The sequence below is a fragment of the Pseudorca crassidens genome, chromosome 1, assembly GCF_039906515.1.
Source record: "Pseudorca crassidens isolate mPseCra1 chromosome 1, mPseCra1.hap1, whole genome shotgun sequence".
Lineage (NCBI taxonomy): Eukaryota > Metazoa > Chordata > Mammalia > Artiodactyla > Delphinidae > Pseudorca > Pseudorca crassidens.
In genome coordinates this window covers 8,747,676-8,772,136 of record NC_090296.1, presented here as the reverse complement: position 1 = coordinate 8,772,136, position 24,461 = coordinate 8,747,676, and the positions used below count along the sequence as shown (strand labels likewise).

Below are 24,461 nucleotides of genomic sequence, written 5' to 3'. Positions count from 1 at the left end.
AAATAAGAAAGTACTTGTTAAACAGTGAGATTCCTTGGTCTTTTGTTGAATTTACTTTAGAAGAATGTCCGTAAGCATATTTAGGATGTAGCACAATGCTGCTTAATGTGCTTTTTACTGTTATTAAATATTTATAATTTTCCATGGCATCAAGTTTCAAACAGTGACTCAGCCTTTAATCTTTAACAGATACAGAGAAAATATTGCAGGTTTGATGGACAAATGTTTTCCTGAGAAGAACAAGCCAGGTAAGAAAAGACTTCTTGAATGTTCCTAGGAATCTTGTTTTCTGCAAGAAAAAAAGTCTTGAGGTCTGTGGAATATCCCTTAATGTAGGAGCTTAGGCATTGTTAAGTGTAATCATTCCACTGCAGCCTGCTCTCCTGAAACAGGTACTTACCTTTCCACAGGTGGGCCTTCTTCAGTTATCATTCAGTGCTTTCAGTAATGGAACTGAATTTCATTCAGTAATTCAACTATTTTTTTAATTGAGGCTTTATTGTGTGAGAAGGACCATTCTAGGCACTAGGGATACACCAGTAAACAAATTAAATAAAACTTCCTATCCTCATGAAGCTCTAGTTGGGAAAGGTAGACAGTAAACAAACGAGTGAATTTCACAGTATATTGCATGGTTAGTACTGTGGCAGAAAGAAGAAAGCAGCGAGTAGAGTTAGGGGGTGTGGGGATGGGTTGGGGAGTGAAGCGAGGAGGTGGATTGGAATTGTAAATAGGGTGGCCAGGGATGGCCTCACTGAGGAGGTGACAATTGAATAGTTGTAGGAAGGAGATAGGGAGCGAGCTCTGGGGAAGTCTGGAGAAGAGCGTTTCCAGGCAGAAGGAACGTGAGTGCCTGGTGTACTTGAGGGATGCCTGCTTTTAAGCCATCATAGGGCTTTGGCTTTTACTTTGAGCAGGAGCATGTGAGGTTTGGAGGAGAGGGATGTGAATTGTCTGTCTTTAAGGGAACTCTCTCCACCTCCTGTTGTGAAGATCGACTGCTAGGGAAGCAAGGCCGGGTATAAACAGGAGCTGGTAGGAGGCTACTGCAATAATCCAAGCAAGGGAAGTAGCAGTGCAGGTAGTGAGGAGTGGTCCGTGTGGATATATTTAGAAGTCTTTTCAAGCCTTTGCTCAGTTATCTCCTTTTCAGGAGGTCCACCCTGACCTTATGCCTTTTAAACTTGCAACCTACCAACCACATCTAGAAACAGAATGTTATAGGCTTTTTCAGAAACACGCCCTGGTGCCTCCTGCCAATCACGAGCCTCTCCCACTGGCCTAATGAATCACTAGCCTAACTTCCAACACTAAGGATTTGTTTTTGAACTATATAGAAATGGAATCATAGCGTGAACAAAATAGATACTTTCACGAGGGCAGGGATTTTTAACGTTCTGGTTTCTATTGGAGTTCTTTGTCTTTCACTCAGTATTGCATTTGTGAAATTAATTCCCACTGTTGCATTTTTTGGATGTTTTTATTTACTTTTTAACTTTATTGAGGAATAACTGAAAATATAATTGTATAACATGATGATTTGATATACAGGCATACCTCGTTTTATAGCTGTTCACTTTATTGCACTTGGTCGATACTGTGTTTTTTACACGTTGAAGGTTTGTGACAGCCCTGGGTCGAGCGTCTGTTGGTGCCATTTTTCCAGCAGCATTTGCTCACTTCCTATCTGTGTCACATTTGGGTAATTCTCACAATATTTCGAACTGTTTCATTATTATTCTATTTATTATGGTGATTTGTGATCAGTGATCTTTGATGTTACCATTGCAAAAAAATTATGACTCGCTGAAACTCAGACGATTGTTGGCATTTTTTTAGCAATAAAGTGTTTTTTTAATTAAGGTACCTACATTTTCTTAGACACCATGTTATTTCACACTTAATAGGCTACAGTATAGTGTAAACATAACTTTTATGTGCACTGGGGAACAAAAAAAATTAAAGTGACTTGCTTTATTGTGATACCTTATTGCGGTGGTCTGGAACTGAACCTGCAATGTCTCTGAGGTGTGCCTGTCTGTACATACACATTGGAGAATGATTACCAAGATTGACATAATTTAACACATCTATCACCTTGCATAGTTAACAGAGTTAACAGCAACCTTTCTTGAAAAGACCAGCCTTTCCCTGTGATGCCGCCTTTGTGTTAAATCAGGTGTGGATTTGTGAGTCTGTTTCTGGGCTCTTTCATTGTTCTTTTTTTCTCTTCTTGGGCCCCACTGTCTTAATTACTGTAGCTTTAAGTCTTGATACATGGTAGTTTAAGTCCTCTAGCACTGTTTCTTCTTTATACTTGACTTTCTGTTTTGCTTGATCATTTGTATATCTGTGTACATTTTAGAATCACCTTGTCAGTTCTGCACACATCCTGTCCCTCTGCAATTTGCTGGAATTCTGAGTGGGATTGCATGGACTCTGGACTAACTGGGGAGCATTGGCATCTTTATACTATTGATACTTTATGTCTTCTGTTTAAGTTGGTCTCAGTTTCTGTGTTACCTGTGTTTTATAGTTTTAATCTGGAAAAAATCTTGCCCGTCTTTCATTATAATTGTTACTAGGTATTTGATGCTATTGTTAAGTGATATATTTTTATTAAAATTTATTTTTCTAATTGCTTGTTGGTAGTATATAGAAGTAAAATAGATTTCTAAATATTTACCTTATATCCTGTGACCTTGTTAAATTTACATATTGGTTCTAGAAGTTTTCTTATAGATTCCTTAGGATTTTCTGCATCCACTGTCATGTTCATGAATAAACTGTTTTACATCTTCCATTCCACTCGTGATGCCTTCTGTTTCTTTTCTTGCCTTACTGTACTGGCTAAAAACTACAGGACTTTCAGGCAGAATGGGAACTGGGCAAGTGGACTTCCTTGCCGTTTCCTTCTCTCATCAGGGAAGCGCTCAGTATTTTACCATACTTGGTAATGTTTGCTTTAGGTTTTCTATAGATCCCCTTTTTCAGATTAAGAAAGTTGAAGGGAGGGATTTTTTCTTCTTTTTTCTCGTGTACCCAGGCATTTAGAAACATGCCTGGCATGTGGTGGGTGCTTAATGAATACCTGAATGAATGAATGTGTACATACGTGTGCGTGTGTAGCACTGACATGATCTCTTAATTTATTGGATGTGGGGTGTGGGAAGAGGATTCTTGGCTTGAGGTGCTGGAAGGATGGAATTTTCAGTAACCAAGACAGGGAAAACCACAGGGAGAACAGGTTTTAGGGGTTGGTCGGGAGTTTGGATTTGCATTTGTTGGGATTTGATATGAGTCAGTGGAAATCAGTGGATATACAAGTCTGGAGAGCAGTGGAAAGGCTGGGCTGGGGATATAACATGTATGAGTCATTAGCCTAAAGATGGATTTTTAGATGGATGTTGCAAAGTGTTGATCTTGACTAGTAAGATTTCTTCTTACGGGTTTGGTTCTGCCTCAGTGTACAGTAAACCTTTCATCATTCAGAAGTCGATTTTTCTCTTATGGGAAAACCAGGCCTTGCTTCTTTTTCTTTTTTTCAACCTGTTTTTCATATGTTTTATTTCTTATTTACGCAAAGAATACAGCTGTCTTCTGTAGAACTAATGGCTTCTGTGGCAAAAAAAATACTGGCTAGGATATTTATTGTATACTTAAGCACATTTTACTTTATAATCTTTACTCTAGGTCCTTTTAAAAAAATAGCTTTAAAACTACAGCAATTATTTTTTGTATATATTTAAATGTTAAGCATGTCTTCTGTCTTACTATCTCACAATTAAAAAACGTTTTTTACGTTGTTTCTCAAAATACGTTTTTTATTTGACTTATCTGACAATTCTTGAATTCAAAAGCATACTTTCCTTTGAAGAAGTGATTGAAAAAAACATGTTTAACAAGCTATACATTTGCATTCTAATTTTAGTATAACCATGTATCATTTTCTTAGAAAAGTATGTTGTATTTATGACAAAAAATTACAAAATAATTGTGTTATTCTTTTAGATGAAATTGCTAAGTACATGGAAACAGTGAAATTACTGGATTATGCTGAAAAACCTCTTTATCAAAAGTTACGAGATATTCTTTTGCAAGGACTGAAAGCTATAGGAAGTAAGGATGACAGCAAGCTGGACCTCAGTGTTGTGGAGAATGGAAGTTTGAAAGCAAAAACAATAACAAAGGTGAGTTTTGTTACTGAATTTTCCTTTGGGCGTCCTGTGACTATAATTGCAACAAGTATTAATTTTAGGTAAGAGAACCAGTAGCTCAGTAAAGAAAATAATAACAGATTGCTATGCAATTAAATATTTTTCATCATTATGTAAAAGCAAACTCTTTATGATATGGAAAAATACGTAGAGGGTGGTAGAAAAATGAATATTTATGTGTTTCTTATGTCCAGTAGCAAGTTAGGAAATTCCTAAAGAGATTCTAACTCAGGATACTAATGTCTGGCAGAGGGATTTGGGCGGGGCACTCAATTCATAGTCTGTGTGTTCTTTTCTCCCACGTCACCCCTTAGGGTTGATCTTGTCTTTCACTTTTCCCTTGTTCATTGGTGTGGTCCAAGTATTTACTATTTGAAAATTGGTTTTGAAAAATTACCATTTGAAAGTTTCCTTGTTTGTTGTCGTGTTGTGTTTCCCATTTGAACATTATTTTGCTCTTTACAGAAATGTCATTATGTAAAGCTGTGTATCTGTATATAAGGGAATTAATTTTTTGGAAAGAAATGTTAAATAATAAACTTTATGGTAGAAATATTGCACAGGCATGTAAATAACTCCTGGTATCACTTTAAAATTTAGATTTTGCAGGTATACATCAGCTTATTGGTTATTTTTAATAATTATTGACCAACTTAATTTCCTTTTTTTTTTTTTTTTTTGCGGTACACGGGCCTCTCACTGTTGTGGCCTCTCCCGTTGCGGAGCACAGGCTCCGGACACGCAGGCTCAGCGGCCATGGCTCACGGGCCCAGCCGCTCCGCAACATGTGAGATCTTCCTGGACCGGGGCATGAACCCGTGTCCCCTGCATTGGCAGGCGGACTCTCAACCACTGCGCCACCAGGGAAGCCCTTAATTTCCTTTTCAATCTGAAATTGTTTACTAAAATGTGCTAGTTGCTTTTACATGGGAAAGGAAAACTGCTTTTAGAAGAAAAATATTTTTTTACATTATTGACTGTTTTAATTGTTGTTAACTCTGTAAATTCCAGTAGATTCCTTTGGAAATCTTATATTCCAAACTATGAGATAAAGAGTTAAAAACAGATTTTCTCCCTTTAAAATAAGAAGCAGCATATTAAAAGAACTTACAAAGGAGATAGGAATTTTGACATTGGATCATGAATTTGACTTTTTTGGCTAATAGTAGATGTCTTTGTAATTTCATCACAGAATCTGAAATTATACATATGCATCTATATTTACATCTTTTTGCTTTCATAAGTTTTGTCTTAATTTCATCTGCTCCATTTTTGTGTTTTTGTGGTCAACAACCATGTGGAAAGCCATATCCAGCTTTAAGTGAAGAGGATAAATGGAAGGCTGAGTGGAATTTTTGAGTAAGGTGGTAAACTTACAGTTTGCATACACGTATAAACATACAGCATGCATCTCCTTGCTCAGGACAGATTTTTGTACGTTAATATTTATAGCTGGCTTCTGTAGTGTTTTTCTCTAAAATTTTGCTGATTGAAAAGTAAAGATCTCTGTTGAGGTAAGAACTTGTCCTGTACCATTCCCCTTTCCTTTGCAAATCACTGTTGTTTGTACCTACATGCTAGAGAAAATTTGGTGTCTGCGGGTTGGCTGACTTTACAGCTGAGTAGGTCAGTCTGCTGCAGAGCTAACATCTGTGACCTTATAATTCTCTTGTGTCCTTGGGTAGTTCAGAAAGCTGGAAATTTCTTGTTAGATCATCCCCTACATGTATAAAGCTTCATTTAGGGGGAGGAAATGAATAAAAAGCTGAACTGTTAGATTTCCGTCATTAGTTTGCTGCTTTTTTTCCCCTCAGAGCTAATATAGGATTGTTTTTGTATTAAAAAGAAACTAATAAAAGTTAAGATTAGGTAAGATCATGAAGCTCCTTGATAACCATGTAACTGTAGGTGAGTTGTTAATTTTGTTGGCCTTTTGTTTTTTGTTTGTAAAGTGAAAGAGTTGGACCAGAGCAGGTTTTTTTTTTTTAAGCTTTCTTTCTTTTTCTTTTTAAAGCATCAGAACCTTTTCTTCAAATAAATTGTAAATACGCCACAGCTAAAACAGATAAGAGCAGAGCTCCATCCAGCTTTTCAGTCTGGGGGCTCCCACGAGAGAAAGCTCTCTTCTTTGAGAAATTAGTATTCCTTCTCTTTTTTAGGAAGGAGTATGTAGTTGAGATTCTTTTTTGCTCTGGTTACTAGGAAGTTCAGAGCTGAATATAATGCTTCATCATAGAAACTGTATTAATCCTTATAATTGCATACTTGCTCCTTCTTTTCCTCTGTCTTAATTTTTTAAAACTTTAAAATAAAAGTATATGTTCTTTGTATTTAGGACACTCATATCTCTGAAAGGGATAAGTTTAATCAATTCAATATATATTTCTCTTTATATTCCTAAGAGATACGGTAAAAAACCTATAAGAATTGATCGACAGTGGAATGAAGCAAGCCTTCTATCCATTTTTTTACAGCCGTGCTTGATTATGGTATAGTAAATTGGGAAACTATCCTGAAATACGAATGTATCCACTTTGAACTGGTTTTAGTCTCAATAACCTAAGAGGAGTATTTAAAGCACAGAATTTGGGGATGACATAAATCTGAAGTAGAAAGACACTAAGTATCACCATGGCCTTAAAAATCATTATTAAGTAAATAATAAATAAATTCCTGCTGGCACTCAGCCTGGAACATGGTACAAAGAGTTGAACAAGAGCAGAGAAAGGTCTTCCAATGCACATCAGTGGCCTGCAGCTCCTCTGGTGGACAACTTTCTATCTCTTTGAGATGATCACACCTAATGTAGTATTAAATTTATACCATGTAGCCTATAGTTAAGGTCAGATTGCCCCCAAATATACCATCTACATTTGGTGAAGATCTATCTAGCTGTTTTTGTGTTATAGAATGATAGAAACTGTATTTTAATTATGTAAATTTAAATTGTTGCAGTTGATACATTTCTTTCTGTTTTTCAATGGTAGTTTAGCCTTAGTTCTGTATCTAAGTGGACTCAGTGTTTACTAAGAATTTCTTTCCTTAGATACCCCATTATTGAGTTTTTTATTTTGAATCTTGTCTTATTTGGTTGGATTTTGTCAAGTAATTTTTTCCCTAAATTTTTGAGTGAGATTATGACATATGTACAGAAAAGTGCACAAATAATTGTGGAATTTGAACTTTACAAAGTGAACGTATGCATTTAGACGTCACCCAAATCAAAATACGGATCATTGCAGAAACCCCAGAAACCTTTCTCATGCCCTACTCCCAGCTATTACCCCTTCAATAAGAGTAATCAATTTTATGACTTCTAACACCATAAATTAGTTTTGCTATTAAAGAAAAACATAGTAGTAGCACCATACGTTTTGTACACTTTTGTGTCTGTCTTTCATTCATTTGTATTTCTTTTTTTCTTTTTGAATTTTATTTTTTTAAACAGGAGGTTCTTATTAGTTATCTATTTTATAAATATTGATGTATACATGTCAATCCCAGTCTCCCAATTCATCACTCCACCACCCCCTCCCCCGCCACTTTCCCCCCTTGGTGTCCATACATTTGTTCTCTACATCTGTGTCTCTATTTCTGCCTTGCATTTCTGAATTTCCTTGCTGTCACAAGTAACAAAAGTCTTTTGTTTTTTTATTCTTGTGTAGTACTCCATTATATGACTATATCATGATTCATTTATCCCTTCTGCTCTTGGTGGATGGATGTTTGCATTGTTTCCAGTTTTTGGTGATTGCAATAATGCTGTTAAGAACACTCTTATAAATTCTTTTGGGAAACATATATAATTATTTCAAGTTTGGTGTATACATAGTAGAATTCCTGGGGCGTAGGGTTTACGTATGCTTAGTAGCTTTAGTAGATACCGCCAAGCAATTTGCCCAGTTTACTCTCCCACAGCAGCTTATGAGAGTTCCAGTTGCTCACTGACACTAGCTATTGCATTATGTTTAACTTTATCTATTTTGGTAGATGTTTACTAGTATTTCTTTATGGTTTTAATTTGATCTCCTTGAGAATATTGATTTTGAACACCTTTTCATAGCCTGTCAGTCTTTTTTTTTTTTTTTTTTTTTCTGCGGTACGCGGGCCTCTCACTGTTGTGGCCTCTCCCATTACGGAGCACAGGCTCCAGACGCGCAGGCTCAGCGGCCATGGCTCACGGGCCCAGCCGCTCCGCGGCATGTGGGATCTTCCCGGACCGGGGCACGAACCCATGTCCCCTGCATCTGCAGGCGGACTCTCAACCACTGTGCCACCAGGGAAGCCCGCCTGTCAGTCTTGATTATCCTTTTTTTTGTGAGGTGCATTTCAAGTCTTTTGTCCATTAAAAAAAATTGGGGTTGTCTGCTTTCCTTTGATTTGCAGAGTTAAGCACTTTGTATATATATGCAATATATGTATTGCACATATTTTTTTTACAGCTTGTGGTTTATCTTTTCACTCTCTTAGTATGGTATCTTTTGATGAACAGAAGTTCTTCACTTTAATTAATCATAATTTATTAGGTTTTTGTTTGTTTATGGCTAGTGCTTTGTTTATTCTATTTTAGGAACATTTTGTCTACCTCAAGATCATGAAGACAATCTTTTGTCAAGAAATTTTATCTTTTTCATTTAGGTCTACAGTTTAACAGAAATTGATTTTGTGCATGGTGTGAGTCGGTGTTTATTTACCCCCTGTGGATATCTAGTTGATCTGAACTATTTATTGAAAAGATTATAATGTCCCCACAGCATGTAACTGGTTTTCAGGTAACCATATGTGTTCGGGTCTGTTTCTGGACACTCTGTTCTGTGCCATTGGCCTGCTCATCTGTATTTGGGTCAGTGCCACACTGTTTGAACTACTGGCTTCATAATGATATTTGATAGTATAAGTTCTCCAACTTTATTCTTCTTTAAGATTGTCTTTGCTGTTTTTGGCTCTTTGACTTGACATATAAATTTTAGAATCAGCTTATTAATTTCCACAAAAATTCTTCTGGGATTTTGATTGAGATTGTACTGACTGTCGTTTTGGGAAAAACTGACATCTTCACAGTATTCTTTTCTGTTCCATGAATATGGTATACCCCTATATTTATATAGGTTCTTTCATTTATCTCAGTGATGTTTGTAGTTGTCTCTGACTATATAGAGATCATATACATCTTCCATGTCTAACTGCTTAATTCTTAGTCAATTTCTTTTTATCATCTGTAATCATCCCACACGTTTCCTTCATGTCATTTAGTTGTCAGCTCAGTCTGCTGTTTTTCAGTGTTTCTAGTATACTTGTAAGTTCTATAATGATTATTTTTCTATTTATTAGCTCTGCATTTCCTTGTTTATTCTGGGTTTTTAAAAATTATCATTTCTCATTTCCTCAATTTTTTAAATCTTTTTTTTAAGCCTCCAATGCATTTTATAAAATTTTCTTTTTGAGGGGAGGACTGTGTTTTCTTTCAGAGTGGAGTCTTCAGCTGTTTTTTGCATGTTATGATCTGGGAGGGCACCATACCACAAGTGCCTCAGGTGATTCTAATGTAGATGAAAGGCAGGGGCGGCATCCTTGGCTGCACATTAAAATCACCTGGGAGCTTTTATAAATCCCATTGTCTGGATTGCACCCCAGACCAATTAAATCAAAAACTTTGGGGGTGGACCTGAGCCTCAGGATTTTTAGGTGATTACCTTGTACAGACATGGTTGAGAACCACTGCAAACCAAAATTTGAGTTACCTTGGAATTCTAGCTTCTATGTAGAAAACAACCCTTTTGCAAATAGGCAAAGCAGATATTGGGCATTTAAGTCTAAAAGACTTTAAATAATAGTACTTATCAGCCACATGACCAATGTATGTATGTAGGCAATTATTCACACACGCCATGTTGCGATCTTTATTGTAAGAGATGTAGAAGGAAATTTGGCGTCATATAAATGCCTTGAATGGTACCCAGGGGAATTTATTTTTGACATAACAAAAAGATATGCTTATAAGATATGTTCAAAACTTAGATCACAAAGGACAGTATTAGAGCAGGATTCCCTTTTTCTTTGATATCATGACTAGTTTTTAGGAATTATGTTAAACATTTGTGTGAGTTTCTGTTTAATAAGGGATACATTTTTTTAAAGCTGTCTTTCTGTGGAAATAATGTTATCTGTCTTGCTCATAAGATTGTTGTGTGGGTTAAATGAGATTTAGAAAGTGCTTAGAACAGTGCTGAACACATAATAAGTAATCAGTAAATGTTAACTGCAATATTATTGTTAATGCTGTTGTTTCACTGACTTTACATTTTCTCAAGTCTTTCTGGTTTCTTGATGTCAAGAAAATAGCAGAACATTTTCATTTGAATCTTTTGAACTAAGATCATACATCCTTAAAAATTCAGTTTATGAAATAGAGTATATTGGGCAGATGTGAATGAAGACTGGCTTACATTCACTTGGTGAGTATGTGTGTTCAAATTGATTGTTTTGAATAGTAAATGATGGGGAATTGGTAAAAGTTGATTTTGCAACAAAGACAAGATGGTAATTACTGTGAAATAAAGGTTCCAAAATGCAGCTCCATAACTTACTCATATTAAAAATGGATAAATCACATTAATGAGTTTGAAGTTAACTTTTTTCATTGAAGCTGTTGATTGATACTAAAGGACCATAGGTAGTTGACATTAAGCAGAGGACTTCTGAGTGCCAGAGAATTCTGTGTTCGCTGTTTTCTCCCTGTGAGTTTAGGAAGTATGTATTTTGTGGACATAGCCTTATTGGGGGGAGGTCAGGCAGTCTGTTTTTAATAGGAACTCTAATGTAGCTTGGTTTATTTTGTAAGAAACTTGCTCAAGTGTGGCTTGAGAGCATTTAATTCCCCACTAGTACATACATAGGGTTTCGTTTTCATTGAAATATGTAGTTTTATAAATATTGGCCTCTTCATTTTGCAGTGTTATAGCTTCAGAGTCTTGTGCTTTTAATTCTTAAGTTTGAAAATTCTCCAGGGGACTTGATGGTGCTCAGTGCTGGTAATAGAATATCAACCCTTTAAACTTTAGGTTATCATTGAACATTTATGTACTGATAGTATTTTGTAATCTGTCAATATTAAATTATTTTACATATACTTTACAGCACTGAATGAGATACATCTGCTTACAAATGATGAAAGTGAAATTCAGAAGAGGTTAGATGACTTGTCCAGGGCCATGCAACCATTAATTATTATTACGCATTTACATAGCTTTTTTCCTCAGAGGAGCTCAAGGCACTTAAAAATCTCCTAGTGATTTTAGGTGTAAAATATTAAAGACAAATAAACCATAACTAGCTACCCATTTGCCTCTCCCCATAAGTTGCCCTTGAAATACCTTAACTTTGCTAAAAAGTTTGATATTAATGGTGCAGGTCATGGAACCTTCAGAGGAAAATAAGCATGAAGAAGTGTCATATTAATTCCAACATAGAAGAGAATGCAGTGACCCATTAGTCTTTAGACCTTTGTTTATTGAATCTCTGGAAACATCTCTCAGTTGTTAAGTGACTATAGGTTTGATCGTATTGGAAGTTTCGTGGTCCTTGTGATATGAATGATACTAGAGTCACGAAAGGCCATTGTTGCCAACTTTGGAAGGTGGATTTACTGTTTTCAGAAGTGCTGTTGGGAGACGGTTCCAGTTTGTGATTGCCATTATTACATGAAAATTCGATGAGAGTCAGTTCTCAGTCATGTAGTGCTCCTGAAGATCATGTGACCAGGTTCAACTTTTCTTTCAGCTCATTATCTCCTCAGTGGCTGTGTTTTTTCTAGGAGGATGGGTGACGGTAGGGCTGTGAAGCAGCTTGTTTCTAGATCCTCAGTAGGCCCAACTTCAGAAGGGACACACATTCGCTCCAGATAAGCAAGTAGACAAATACGCGTACTTTGTGAAAGCAGTGCTTTTGCTAAAAGTGTGCTGCCCATGGAGCAAGCAGTCGATTCTGCTTGCCACCTAGGTGCAGTGTTTTCATTTGTTTATTTATTCTGACAGAGTATACAAACGCATCGGTATCATTTGCTAACTCATGAGTTAGCAATAATCTTTGGTGCACCATTTTCAGATAATTACAGCAAATTCTTCATTCTTCATGGCATAAGAGTGGGAAAGCTTGAACTAGTGAAGGACACAGGTATTCCACATTTTGTTAGTCATGCTTTTTTTTTTGCTAAACCCCCAGACCTGCTAATAAATGATAAAATTGCTCGAGTAATATGTTAATTATTAACTACCTTCAGAATAGATAATTAAATATGTGGACAGGAGAGATATCTAAATTTAAACAAAAAACAAAATCAGGGTTTGGCCATGCACTCATGCCTGTGTTACATTTACAGATGGATTGATATTTCACAGAGTGAAATCCCATGTGTGTGGGATTACATTGGTCACTTACTCAAAAAGACTTATTTACGGAACTCTGAAATGACTTCTTATAGGGCTTACATAAATGCAAATAGTTTTAGAAATGTAACTTGTGTGTGCTTAATGTTTTTATAAAAGCTAAAATTACTCTTTTGCTTTAACGATTTGTTAGTGTCTGTTTTTCTCCATGAGAATGAAGCCTGAATCAGTGCCCAGCACACAGTAGGTGCTTAGAAAATACATGATGGGATTCCTACCTCTGTTCCGATAGAATCAGGGTTACTGTGGAAGGAAATTGTAGTGTGCGTTATTCTTATCGCAGCCCTTACCATGGAAACTTGTTTAAAATAATAAATCACTTCAGTGTATCATAACAGTTTTTTAGACCATTCTTCAAATTCATCTCTCATTTAAGTCACTTACTCACTTTCTGACCCACTTCCCATCTTTCCATCTGTTCTCTTTTCAGTTGTGTCTGACCTTTTCCTGCTTTTTCTCAAAACATTTCTGTAATTACTTAATGTCCATTTAAACATTACACAGTTTTTGAGGGGCTTTTGGTAAAACACGTAGTCAGCTCTTTATTACTACAATAGTAGTGGACTAGTTGCTCAGCAGGTGCAGACCCCTAGATATTTGTGTATGTGTAAGGTACATAATAGCGTGTGGGGAAAACCCCAGTCCTTGCCGTCCAGGAGTGTCCAGGGTGGGAGAGACGAAAAGTAGAGTGTGACCCTGGGCTTGCCAAGTACACACGTATGTATGTTTGCGCTAGCTCTCTAGGAAGGGATCTGTTACAACGAAAGCACCACGGCTGGAAACTGCCACTTCACACCGAAAAGTCCCGTGGGGGGCAGCGTGGTTCTGTGGAAAGAAGTTCTAATAAGAACCAAGAACCCTTAGCTCTTGTCTTCTCACTACCACCAGCTAGAAACACTGAGCAGCTTCTCCCAGCTTTCTTTTGTCCCCAGCCTCAGTTTTTTCTGTCTACGTAGGGCAGTTTAACTAAAATCCATTGGTTTTGTAAATATTGTGGTGTAGCACATACGTTTCTTTACCTTCATAGAAGATATGTCCTTTTTCTTTTTAGTTAACACTGAGTAACATATTCTATTTTTGCTTACTATTAAGGAATGTAATAGTAATTTTTAAAGGGTATACATTTGCATGATGATTTCAGTGGCCTTAATCAAATGAGTCCAATAAGATTAACTGTGTATTGCAGTCTCATGTTTGTGTTTAGAGTTCTTTGTTCTTTGACACACACACGTGCAGTACCATTTAAACATTTTAGGCTGTACCTTCTAAGTTTCTATAATGAACATTCATGACTTTTGTAATAAGGGGGAAAAAACCAACAACAGTTCTTCAGTACCCATCTCCTTTGATGCAAGCATGAATCTGATTGGCTTCTCTTAGATGCTGTTGAAAGCATTTAGAGGGTATCTTTGGATGTTTGAGTTGGGATGTGAAGAATTGTGTTTGGTTTTTGTCTCTGAAGACTTTTATTCTCTTTTCCATTAAAACAGCTTTAAGTCTATAACTAATCTCCAGTCAGTGTTTAGATGGTTAGTAAATTATCAGTCCGATGCATCTCGCTGATTTGTCTTCCTGTTTCTAAATTGGAAGTGAGAAGCTGCTAATTTAACTAAGTTTTAGCCTAGCAGTCTGAGCACTGCAAAAATACAATGTGTAATATATACACTAATGCCCTTTAAAATAAACCTAGTTTTTAAAGATATTTTAGCCATGCTGAATTAAAAGAAAACTCTGTCCTAACTTTATGAATTATTCTTGTGTGTCATGCAATATTTTGATTTCATTTATAAATGTAAATAAAGGCACCTGTGAGACCTGGTATGGCATATGACAAAATCAGAGATTAATGCACTTTGTGAAGCCATTTTCTGTTTAAAGAGAACCAAACTATGTACTATTTGAAGCCTAAAAAGTTGTCAAATAACAAAATGAAGCATTTGGTGATATCAGTAGAAAGAAGCTGGCAGCAAATTGTTTGGAATTTTACTCATCGCCTTATGCAATGAATAACAGACTTAGATATTTAACTTGAAGGTTGTTGTTAATTGATCTTAGTCTGTAGACTGTTGGTCCTTTCTATCCACACTATTGATATATACATTGTCAGAAAAGTTGGGCAAGAGATACCCAGTTGAAGTGTGGATTAATGAAATTCAGTGCTTTCCCCAGTACATACTGCTGAAATACAGGTGTTTCTTTTGTTGGTTGAATACTGTCTGATTTTCATTCCTATGTAATTTACCTGCACGGAGATTAAGAAAGCTCCTTTTTATTAAATAAGCTTGAAAACAAGATGAATGCACTAGGCTCTTAGGTAGAACATATTGGATCACTCCCTTTATAATGAGCATTTAAAAATCTGCCCTCCTAAAGCTGGAAAATGCATTCTCTCCTGTATGGAAAGCAATATAGTACTGAAATATTCCTCCTTAATTTTGGTCCGAACGAACAAAAGTGTCTGTGTTTATTCCTGCCTAATGCATCACAAATCTGCTGACATGCTAACCTTGGAGTCTTGGCTGGCGTTAATCAGGCCTGTGCACCGGCAGGAAAGATGTACCTAATGCACTCCATCAGTGCAGTTTGCATATGGAAGTTCTCACAGGGGAGCTGCCCTGTGCCAGCTGAGGGTTACCTGCCCACTGCAGTTATTGTATGTAATTATCGAACCAATCTGTTCAGCCCAGCAGGGTTTAGATAGTAATCATGAAGCAACACTTTGGAAAAGAAAGATGTAAGGCACTCTCCCCTTCTCTCATCAGTTATATGAAGTTACAGCCACTCTTCCAGCTATTTTTGAGAAGTAATACCTCCATGTACAAATCTGCTAAATGAATGCCTTTGAAAGTTTTTTAAGGTTTAGTCAAGATGTTATGTTTATATATGTGAAGCATTTTCTTCAGGACCATGATGGGAATCTCTGAGGTTTAATCTTTCCACAGCCACCGTTAAGAATATTTTGAAACAGTGGGATTAACTGTAATACATAGATAATAACAGTTCTGACCATTCGGAGGTTTTAACATAACGCGGCTTGAGTAGAGTTGTGCTTTCCCATGTAGTTCTCTTTGGAACAGAACCCATGGTTGCCATTAGGCAAAAGAACAATGTCCTGTCAGCAGACATTATACCCTTTTATAGCTGTACACAAAATGGCCTGAAGTGAGGAAAATTCTTAGGCAAAGTTTAACTTAATATTGTTAGGAAAATATATAAGAGGACATTCTGATGTGTCGTGAATCTGTGAAATTTGGGAAGTATCAGATGATTTCCTGAATGCTACAGACTTATTTTAGGCAACCTAGAGAAGTAATGAATTCTGATGTAGATTTTAACACATTTAAATTTGAGATTACATGGGATAAAGTTGCATGAAAAGTGCAAAGTTTTCAATTCCTTACTAATGTCCTTCTATAGTTATACCTACGTATAGAGATGTTAAGTATTTTAAAACTTCACACAGGACTGAGCTAGTTAGGAAATGTAGTGATAGAAAGTAAGAAAAAGAAATTGTATGAACATTTGGGAAGAATGAATGGTGACAGAACGTAGGCATTAACTCCTAAGTAACACTCAACTAGAAAAATATGTGGAAAATAGGAAAGGCCTGAGAGAGTGGTGGAAAAGCCAGCCTGTTTTTGAGATTTTAGGAGCGCTTTGTACTTTTAAGGCTCTTCTTTTACGGTAAGGCTTATGGCCCTCTTAAACTTTAAATTATAGAACATTTATTGGAAGTTTGCCATCATTGATCCACAGAATTTCCCCGTCAGTTTAGAGGGCATAACCACTGATGCGCTGCATGGGCCCGGCACATATTTTCCTATTTATCAAGTACATTTACCCCACCCCACACATGCAGCGTAAAATGGGGAAAATAAGTATCATTGGCCTGAGCAAGTATCAGCTTTCAAAGAGAGTTTCTGTATGATCAGTCCTGATGGTTAAAACATGGCTTTCAATAATAAATTATATGAGGCATAAAAAGTTAGAGGTGGATATAAGAAGTATACCCACTTCCAGACTAACTGTATAGTTGAAGGTTCCCTTAATCCCCTTTTCTTTCACCCCCCGCCCCTTTCCTTAGGTGACCCCCACCAGGAAGTTGTGTGTATTCTTCCTGTATGTTTTGACATACCCACACCTGTATAGATTCATATATATATGCTAATATCTGATAAGTTTGTATATTTTTTTTTTTTTTTTTGCGGTACGGGGGCCTCTCACTGTTGTGGCCTCTCCCGTTGCGGAGCACAGACTCCGGATGTGCAGGCTCAGTGGCCATGGCTCACGGGCCCAGCCGCTCCGCGGCACGTGGGATCTTCCCGGACCAGGACACGAACCCATGTCCCCTACATCGGCAGGCAGACTCTCAACCACTGCACCACCTGGGAAGCCCTGTATATTTTCTTAATTGACCATCATGCCACATCTTTTTCTTTTTTTTTTTTTTTTGTTTAATTTTTATACGTAAGAAGAGAAAGAAAGAAATAGAGCAGAGCACACAACCTGGTGTCGAAGATATGGAATGCTCAGATACACAGACAGAAGAGGCCACACAAACCCGTAAGTTGAACAGTCTTGCCTCTTAGCTCTTTTCTTATATATAATAAACACAAATTTCATTTCCTCCCACTGAATAAGGGGTTAACTATTTGGGTCATAACGTTCTCATTTTATAATTTAAAAAATGTAGGAGAAGATCTAATATTTATACAGTATGTATCACAATGTCCTTTGTTCACATTGTGTTATTTACTATAATCATGTCTATAATCATGAAGTTGAGACCAGGAGTTACTCTCATTTTGCAGATATGGAGCCCAAGACACAGAGCATTTAAATGACAGAACTGTTGTGAAAGGGTTAGACGTAGAGACCAGAACTCTTACCTCTCAGGCTACTGTCTCTCTGGTTCTCCACACTTACCGCCTAACTCTGGGCGTGAGAGGGAATGTCAGGAGTCAGGTGGTTAGTACGTGGCTTACTGCAGAGTCTGCCAACTCTTCTTTTCTCTCAGCAAGTTGGGATGCAAGGAATTAAAGCCTCGAATCATCACTTCCCAAAGGTCTTAAAGCAAAAAGCAAGGTATAAAGTCATTTCTTCAATGGCTTATGTACTGGTGCTGAAGGCACTTTTAGTATGGAGTAGTTCCAGAAGTGACATTAGCAAAGGCAGCATCTGCAAAGGGCAAGACTAGGTTGGACTTTGGTCTGGTTAATAAATGGCCAGTCTGTGGTGTGTAGGCACACCTGTGGGGCTCAGAAGATGGGAAAATGTGTTCCAGGTTTCATGAGAGATGGTTTACTTGCCTCAGTGAGGAGAGATTCAGAGCTGGCTACAGTACCACTTCCACCCCCTGCCAGATATCTCTTCTGTCTGCCTTTTATTTATTTATTAGTTTATTGGTCCTGAAATATTTCTGATTTCTAATAGAAGAGGCTTATTTTTGGTAAAAATTTCATCAAAGTGTAAGTGCCCAGTAGAGTTAGGCCAGTGATGTATTTTTACCTTCCCTTTGACAGTGATAGCCATGCATGTTTGCGGAAGGCAAAAATTGACTTTCAAAGAGAATCATCTTCACCCTGCTTTTATTAACATTTTCTTCATTATATATTATGGATAGTACGTCCTTAGGTTTATCTGAATTTACCCAAGAGAATCCTTGGGATAACTGAAGAGCGAGTGTATAACGTCACTCTGGAAGCTAAAGGTTTTGAAATAGTCCCTCTTACTTTTCTGCTGCCATCTTCCATTCCCTCCTGTTTTTGTTTTTTTTCCCCTTTCTCCCCTGTCTTGTTCATTCTGTTACTAGGAGGTGGGGAGTCCCAAGGAGCAGCACATCAAAGCATGTCTCAGCCAGAGGCAGCAGCAGCGGCTGTGGCAGTGAGTGGGAGCAAAGTTAAGGAGCGCTTATGAAGATAGAGTAATATTCTTACTCAAATCCCTTACATTTTAAAACGGGAGATTTTAGTTTAAGAAAGGGCTTACGTTGTTATAGTAAGGTTGATACCCATTTAGACCAAAGCCAGTTTTCAGCTGTGCATAGGGAAGACTCATGCGTCTCCTCATGCCTAGAGGTCATTTGTTATCCGAACTTTGCTTAGTGAGCATCAGAGGTATTTGTTTTGTTACATACGTGATTTTAAATTTGACTGTAATTACGAAAACTGTTTCTTATACCTAAAATTTTAATTTAAGGTCCTTATACTGATGGTTTTTACTGTGAGAAAATATATTAGTATTTTTGTTTTATTTATTAATGACAAAAGAAGAGAGTAGACCCCATCACTAATTTAAAGAGAATAATCCAGATTTCTTTTTGATATTAAAAAATGAAGATAAAAAATAATCAAATTCTCTTTTATTCATATAAACTCTAAATTGCTTTAATTAAATACTGTTCCAATTGTAATTCTTTTTCCCCCCCTAAAGTATAAGGCTAGTTAAGGTATTTTACTATCTAAATATTCATAAATGAGAGAAATATTACCTGAGATAGTAAAATGTTATTGCTTCTAGCAAAGAAAACTAAAGCGATCCAAGGGTTCATGAAAATGTATGTTTATGTATTCATCAGTTTAAAGTAACCTGAATGAGAAGGCACATTATTACATTTGAAGTTTTTTAAAGAAATATATAATTCAGTGAATTCTGTGTTTTAGAGCTTTAAGATTTTGCGTCAGAAACATGTTTCAAGAATGGTCACCTCTAACAGCTGCTTTAGAAATGTCAGTTTCTTCATTAACAATTTTATTTTCAAACACGATTTATGGTTTACATATGGTAAGAGATTTTTCTCACGGTGTCATCTCTCAGAATGCTGTGCCTAGCAAAATGGGGACAACTTTCCTTTAATATCTATTTAGACCATTTAAAAAACGTGTATAATTTTCTCGATACACCTAAACTCATTTTGAGTAGCTGGGCGTCTATTGTGTAAGAACACATTCTGAAAGCTTTCTAATGTGTCTTGTGTAGGTTTTCTCAAAGAAAGAGAGGGGTGAGGGGTCGTTTTCAAGAAGAACAGAGGCCTCTAATCCTTGTAGTTTTAAGCAAGGCATGATTTTTACCAATTGAGAAAATTTGGTAATTTGCTCCAAGTAATTTTTTCCCCACAAAATGATAAACCTTTAAAAACTACACATATTCTGGCATTTCAAAACCAGGCCAATATTTCAGAACGGTACTAAAAATTAGTTAATACAGCCATGATATTTATGGCCAGTATACTTTGTCCCTACCGTTCATACAACAGACAGAACTCAACAGCCTACTCTTGGTGGTGTTTTTGAAGTACCTTGGATTTTGGACCATTCTTGAGGATTCTTTGAGGAAAGCGTGACTTATGTTTACCCCTTGAATAGTTGCGGTCTAGTCAAGAAAGAGATATTTTTAAGGCACCCTACAAAGAAATTTCCCACTTGTTTTTTTCCTTCTGCATTATAAAATCATAGAAGAGTATCCCAACCTTGTATATTTTATTTTTCAAGTATTAAGTTTTACACATTAGTCTTATGATTGGGCCTTTTACCACTAGTAAAGTATTATGAAAATGAGTATATATTTACTAGTAAAGTATTATGAAAACGAGTATATATGGGACGGGAGGAGAAATAGATTTTTTTCTGCAACAGTCAGAATTGATTATTAGGAAAAATACTGAACTGATAAAGTCTCTAAGTTGCATAATATGATTATATAATAAGTTGCAGGTGGTGATGGCATTCTTAGTTGCAGTGAAAAACTTTAAATCTAGATTGAATGGGGATAAGCAGTAACGGAATTTAATCTAAGAGTAAAATGTCAAATTAGGACATTAATGAGAATATAGCGATAATCGTTGACTTTAGTGTCCTTTTTTTTTTCTTTTTTTTTTTTTTTTTGCGGTACGCGGGCCTCTCACTGTTGCGGCCTCTCCCGTTGCGGAGCACAGGCTCCGGACGCGCAGGCTCAGCGGCCATGGCTCACGGGCGCAGCCGCTCCGCGGCATGTGGGATCTTCCCGGACCGGGGCACGCACTCACGTCCCCTGCATCGGCAGAAGGACTCTCAACCACTGCGCCACCAGGGAAGCCCTAGTGTCCTTTTTAATGTGACTATAGATTCGAATTTTATTGAAAGGGAGATGTACTATAGTATTGATTATAGACCTTGATCTTGCGATATCCTGTTATTCCAATTTCAGACAATCACAGCGTTCTCAGTTTTCTATGGAAAATTAATTTCAAAATTGTTGAAGTAAAAACCTAAAAATCTACCATGGAATATTTTTAAAAGAAGGCTATATCACAAAAATTGAAGAAAAAACTCAAAAGTTTAAACCCACCATAGTGTAGGCCATGCACTATGAGTGGCAGAGAAAAGAAGATACTCATATAACTTTGAAGTTTGCATGAATTGAAATGTATGGCAATTGAATAAAAACTAGAACTTGGAAAAATAACAAACAAACTGATCTTCCAATTAAGTACCTAAATAAACCTGTAGTCAGAAAGCCTTTAGAAACTGTTTATGATTAGACATGTGTGGTAGATATTTTGTCCCAGATTCAAAGAATGTTTTGTATGTTTCAGAAGAGAAGTACTGATCTCTTTTCTGTTCAGTGTGTTTATTGATTGATCGTGGGCCCCACGCTGCCCTCACCGTGGTACCATTGCTCTCTCCTGGCAGAGGGAAGCCCGAGGCCATGGAAGACACACTCCTCTTGCCACCACAGGCAGTTGTGATCGGGCCTAAGCTTGTCCTTCTGACTCTGCTGTGCTCGCGGTGGAGGTGGCCTGGGGTGGGGTGGGAGACAAAGTCTCCTCGGGGAGGCGGATCCACATGCTCCCGGTAGAGAAGCACTGCATTCTTCCAGCGCAGGAATAGTTGGAGAGGAACTGTCATAAGGCACTTAGGCCAGTATCAGATGTGATACTTTTCTAGAAGGCGACTTAGCTGGGGTCTGTTTAATCCCTCGTGGACAAGACTTTGCATTTGGATTAGCCCAGTGCTCTTCTGCCTAAAGAGTAGAGGGAGCAGGCTTTAAAAAGCAACACAGAAAAATGCCTTGCTTTCCACAATATGCATATCCTCAGTGCTTCCCCCCAAGGAATACCTATCTTTTTTTGTTTTAACTTTTTATTTTATATTGGAGTGTAATTAACAACATTGTGTTAGTTTCAGGTGTACAGAAAAGTGATCTGTATATATACATATACAGATATCTATTCTTTTTCAAATATTTTTCCCATGATATTGAGCAGACTTCCCTGTGCTATACAGTAGATCCTTGTTGCTTATGGAGTACCTATCTTGTTGCTATTAGTTTACATTAGGAGATAATGTTTTTAATTGTACAATAAAAATTTGGGGGAGAAATAGTTCAGGACCAGTGTAAATGGGGTATGTTTTTACCAGTGGATGCATTCTGTATAACTTCAAACTAGAAGGTCGGCTTTGTTAGCATATTTTTTGACACACTAAAAAATTAACACAATTTCCTAAGATTTTTAGGGTATTAACAGTTATAACTTGTGTATCAGTTTCGTCTCCACAAATCATCATAGTCAATTAGATTTTTAAATATTAATAACCATGTATGGAAATACTTATATTTCTGTTCTTTTGCTTTTGTAAGTTAATGATTAGTGATTTAAATCTCTTTGTTTTCTCTTCAAGGTTCAAGAACCAGGAAGAGAGTCCAGAAGTAAATCAAATACTGTGAACCAGTTTTTCTTTTCTTCCTTTCATTTGACTCTTTCCTTCTTTCATTTGACTTTTCCTCTTTTTCTGTATTAAGTGTTTTATTTTCATGTGAGTCTTGTGGAGTGGGGGAAACAATGAAGTACCTATGTCTTTGAAAAGCAGACTTTTTTTTATTAAATACTTTGTAGAATTTACTAAAGCCTAATTTATAAAATTTCACAGTATTAAGGTTATACCCTTGAAGCTGTCCCATGCTGTGTGTTTGAGGTTCTGGGGTACATATAAGAAATATTACTATGACATGCACTTTTCTAATCGTTGTATATTTCCTACAGTGTATAAAATGTTTGGCAAAATCCTTACTTTTAAGGAAATACACAAAATAAAGGTCTCTTTGCTTGATACAAATTTGTTGTGGGCATAAGATTTGTTTTGTATTGATTTTGCTCAGTTCCACAAGCATTTGTTAAGCACCTGCTCTAGGAAATGAGAGGTACAAAGAAGAGAAAAGATTATGAAAGAAGAAATGGAGTAGTAAGTTTATCTGTGAGAGATGAAATACATGTATTTGAAAGATTACTTGAGAATTATGTAAGTATGCAAGCTGTATGGTAAGAAAACAGGCAATTATCAAGTGGTGGCCAGATCAAAGATTGTTTTAGACTGGCTTCCTTTAAGGAAATACTGTCAAATATATATATATATATATATATATATATATATATATATATTTGGCTTATTCATTCACAAGAGATTATTTTTCTTCCAAGTTTTTTTTTTGGTATGGTATAATATTTGTACAGTAAACCAAGCACTTTAGAGTTTTAGTGATTAGAAATTTTAAAATATAGACTATATAGTTGCCTTGGGAACAAAAGCTTGGAATTTCAACATGAACAATTTCAAGATTTACTTTGTTAGAGAAATTGGGATTGGACTGGATTTTCTAGGGGTGGTACACCTTACCACTTGTAGCCTGTACAATGTTTTTAGATGGTGTATAGGTACACTTTTATTTAAATATGTAAGTATTTATTTAATATGTATTTAGAATATAAATAGCACATTAAACTGGTGATTTCTCTATTGCTTAGGACAAGCCTAAAGTAGGTATTTCAGTTTTTAGAAAAGCAAGTTGATTTGAAGAAAATACTAAGTAAATAATAGTACAGGTGGATGTAGACATGTCAGAAACTGTCAGAGTTGTACCAATTTTGAGCAACTCTGAACCAACACACTTTACCTTTTGGCTCTCTGATGTGGTATTTAGTTGTCACACGAAGCATTTATCACTGCAGTGGTCGGATACTGAAAAACGCAAAGCACATCTGCCGACTTTCCTTTGAAGGTTAATCTTTTAAATGCCTCCTGAAGTTCTAGGGCACTGTGACTTTACAGAATAGAGAACTAGATTTTGGGCAGAGCCTCCTCCTGTTTTCTGTAGAATGTTGGATTTTAGTCCTCATCAGTGTTATGGTCCCAAGGTTATTTGTAACATCTAAATCAACTCTCAAGTTCTGTTTCAAACACATTGATGCTTAAAATAGGATAAAATGTGTGTGGTGTGTTTTTGTGTATGTGCCTTAGCCTTTTTTATTTTTCAAAACACAAAAACATAGCAAAACCTGTTGGTTAAATATTAAGAAAACAAACATTTCCTCACATATTGTTTTTAATAAGTGCTGGCATTTTCTCAAATGTTGCTCTATTGGCAGGGCTGCAGAAATGAAAAACTAATAGCCATAGTAGCCAGTGTGATTCATCGGCTGCATCCCCTTATCCCCTTGTTCTGCTGTTCTGTTCCCTACCTTACTCTGGTTTTTCTTACCCCCCCCTTATTTCAAAGAAGTGGTTTAATAACCTCCTTGTCCGCCAGAGTTATGCTTTTTCCCTTGCCTTTTTCAGTTCCATACTTACTGTTTTTTATCTTGTGTTGTTTTTGTTTTCTTTCCAATCCCTGCATCCAGTGGGTTTGCTTTTCTTTATTCTCCCTTCACAATCCAACATCCTTATGGACGTGTTCCTGGCCCCATGTGTCCTGCCTTCTCTGCCATTTTCTTATGTCCTTAGTGACAGAAACCTTAGTGAGGGTTTCTAGTCTGTCAAGGACCCAC

General features: G+C 36.7%; 1 protein-coding gene across 7 annotated transcripts in view; it reads left to right on the top strand.

Moving 5' to 3' along the window:
- The window catches only part of VRK1 (VRK serine/threonine kinase 1), a 78,165-nt gene extending 55,410 nt beyond the window's left edge, over nucleotides 1-22,755 (top strand). For 4 of the 7 annotated variants that reach the window (XM_067726230.1, XM_067726241.1, XM_067726220.1 and 1 more), the window contains 4 exons: nucleotides 190-248; nucleotides 4,012-4,190; nucleotides 17,134-17,224; nucleotides 22,321-22,755. In XM_067726230.1, the coding sequence (XP_067582331.1) occupies nucleotides 190-248; nucleotides 4,012-4,190; nucleotides 17,134-17,224; nucleotides 22,321-22,352 (361 nt within the window). In that variant the 3' untranslated portion in view covers nucleotides 22,353-22,755. The other 3 variants (XM_067726261.1, XM_067726278.1, XM_067726271.1) reach the window with 3 other exon arrangements.
- The last annotated feature ends 1,706 nt before the right edge of the window (nucleotides 22,756-24,461 follow it).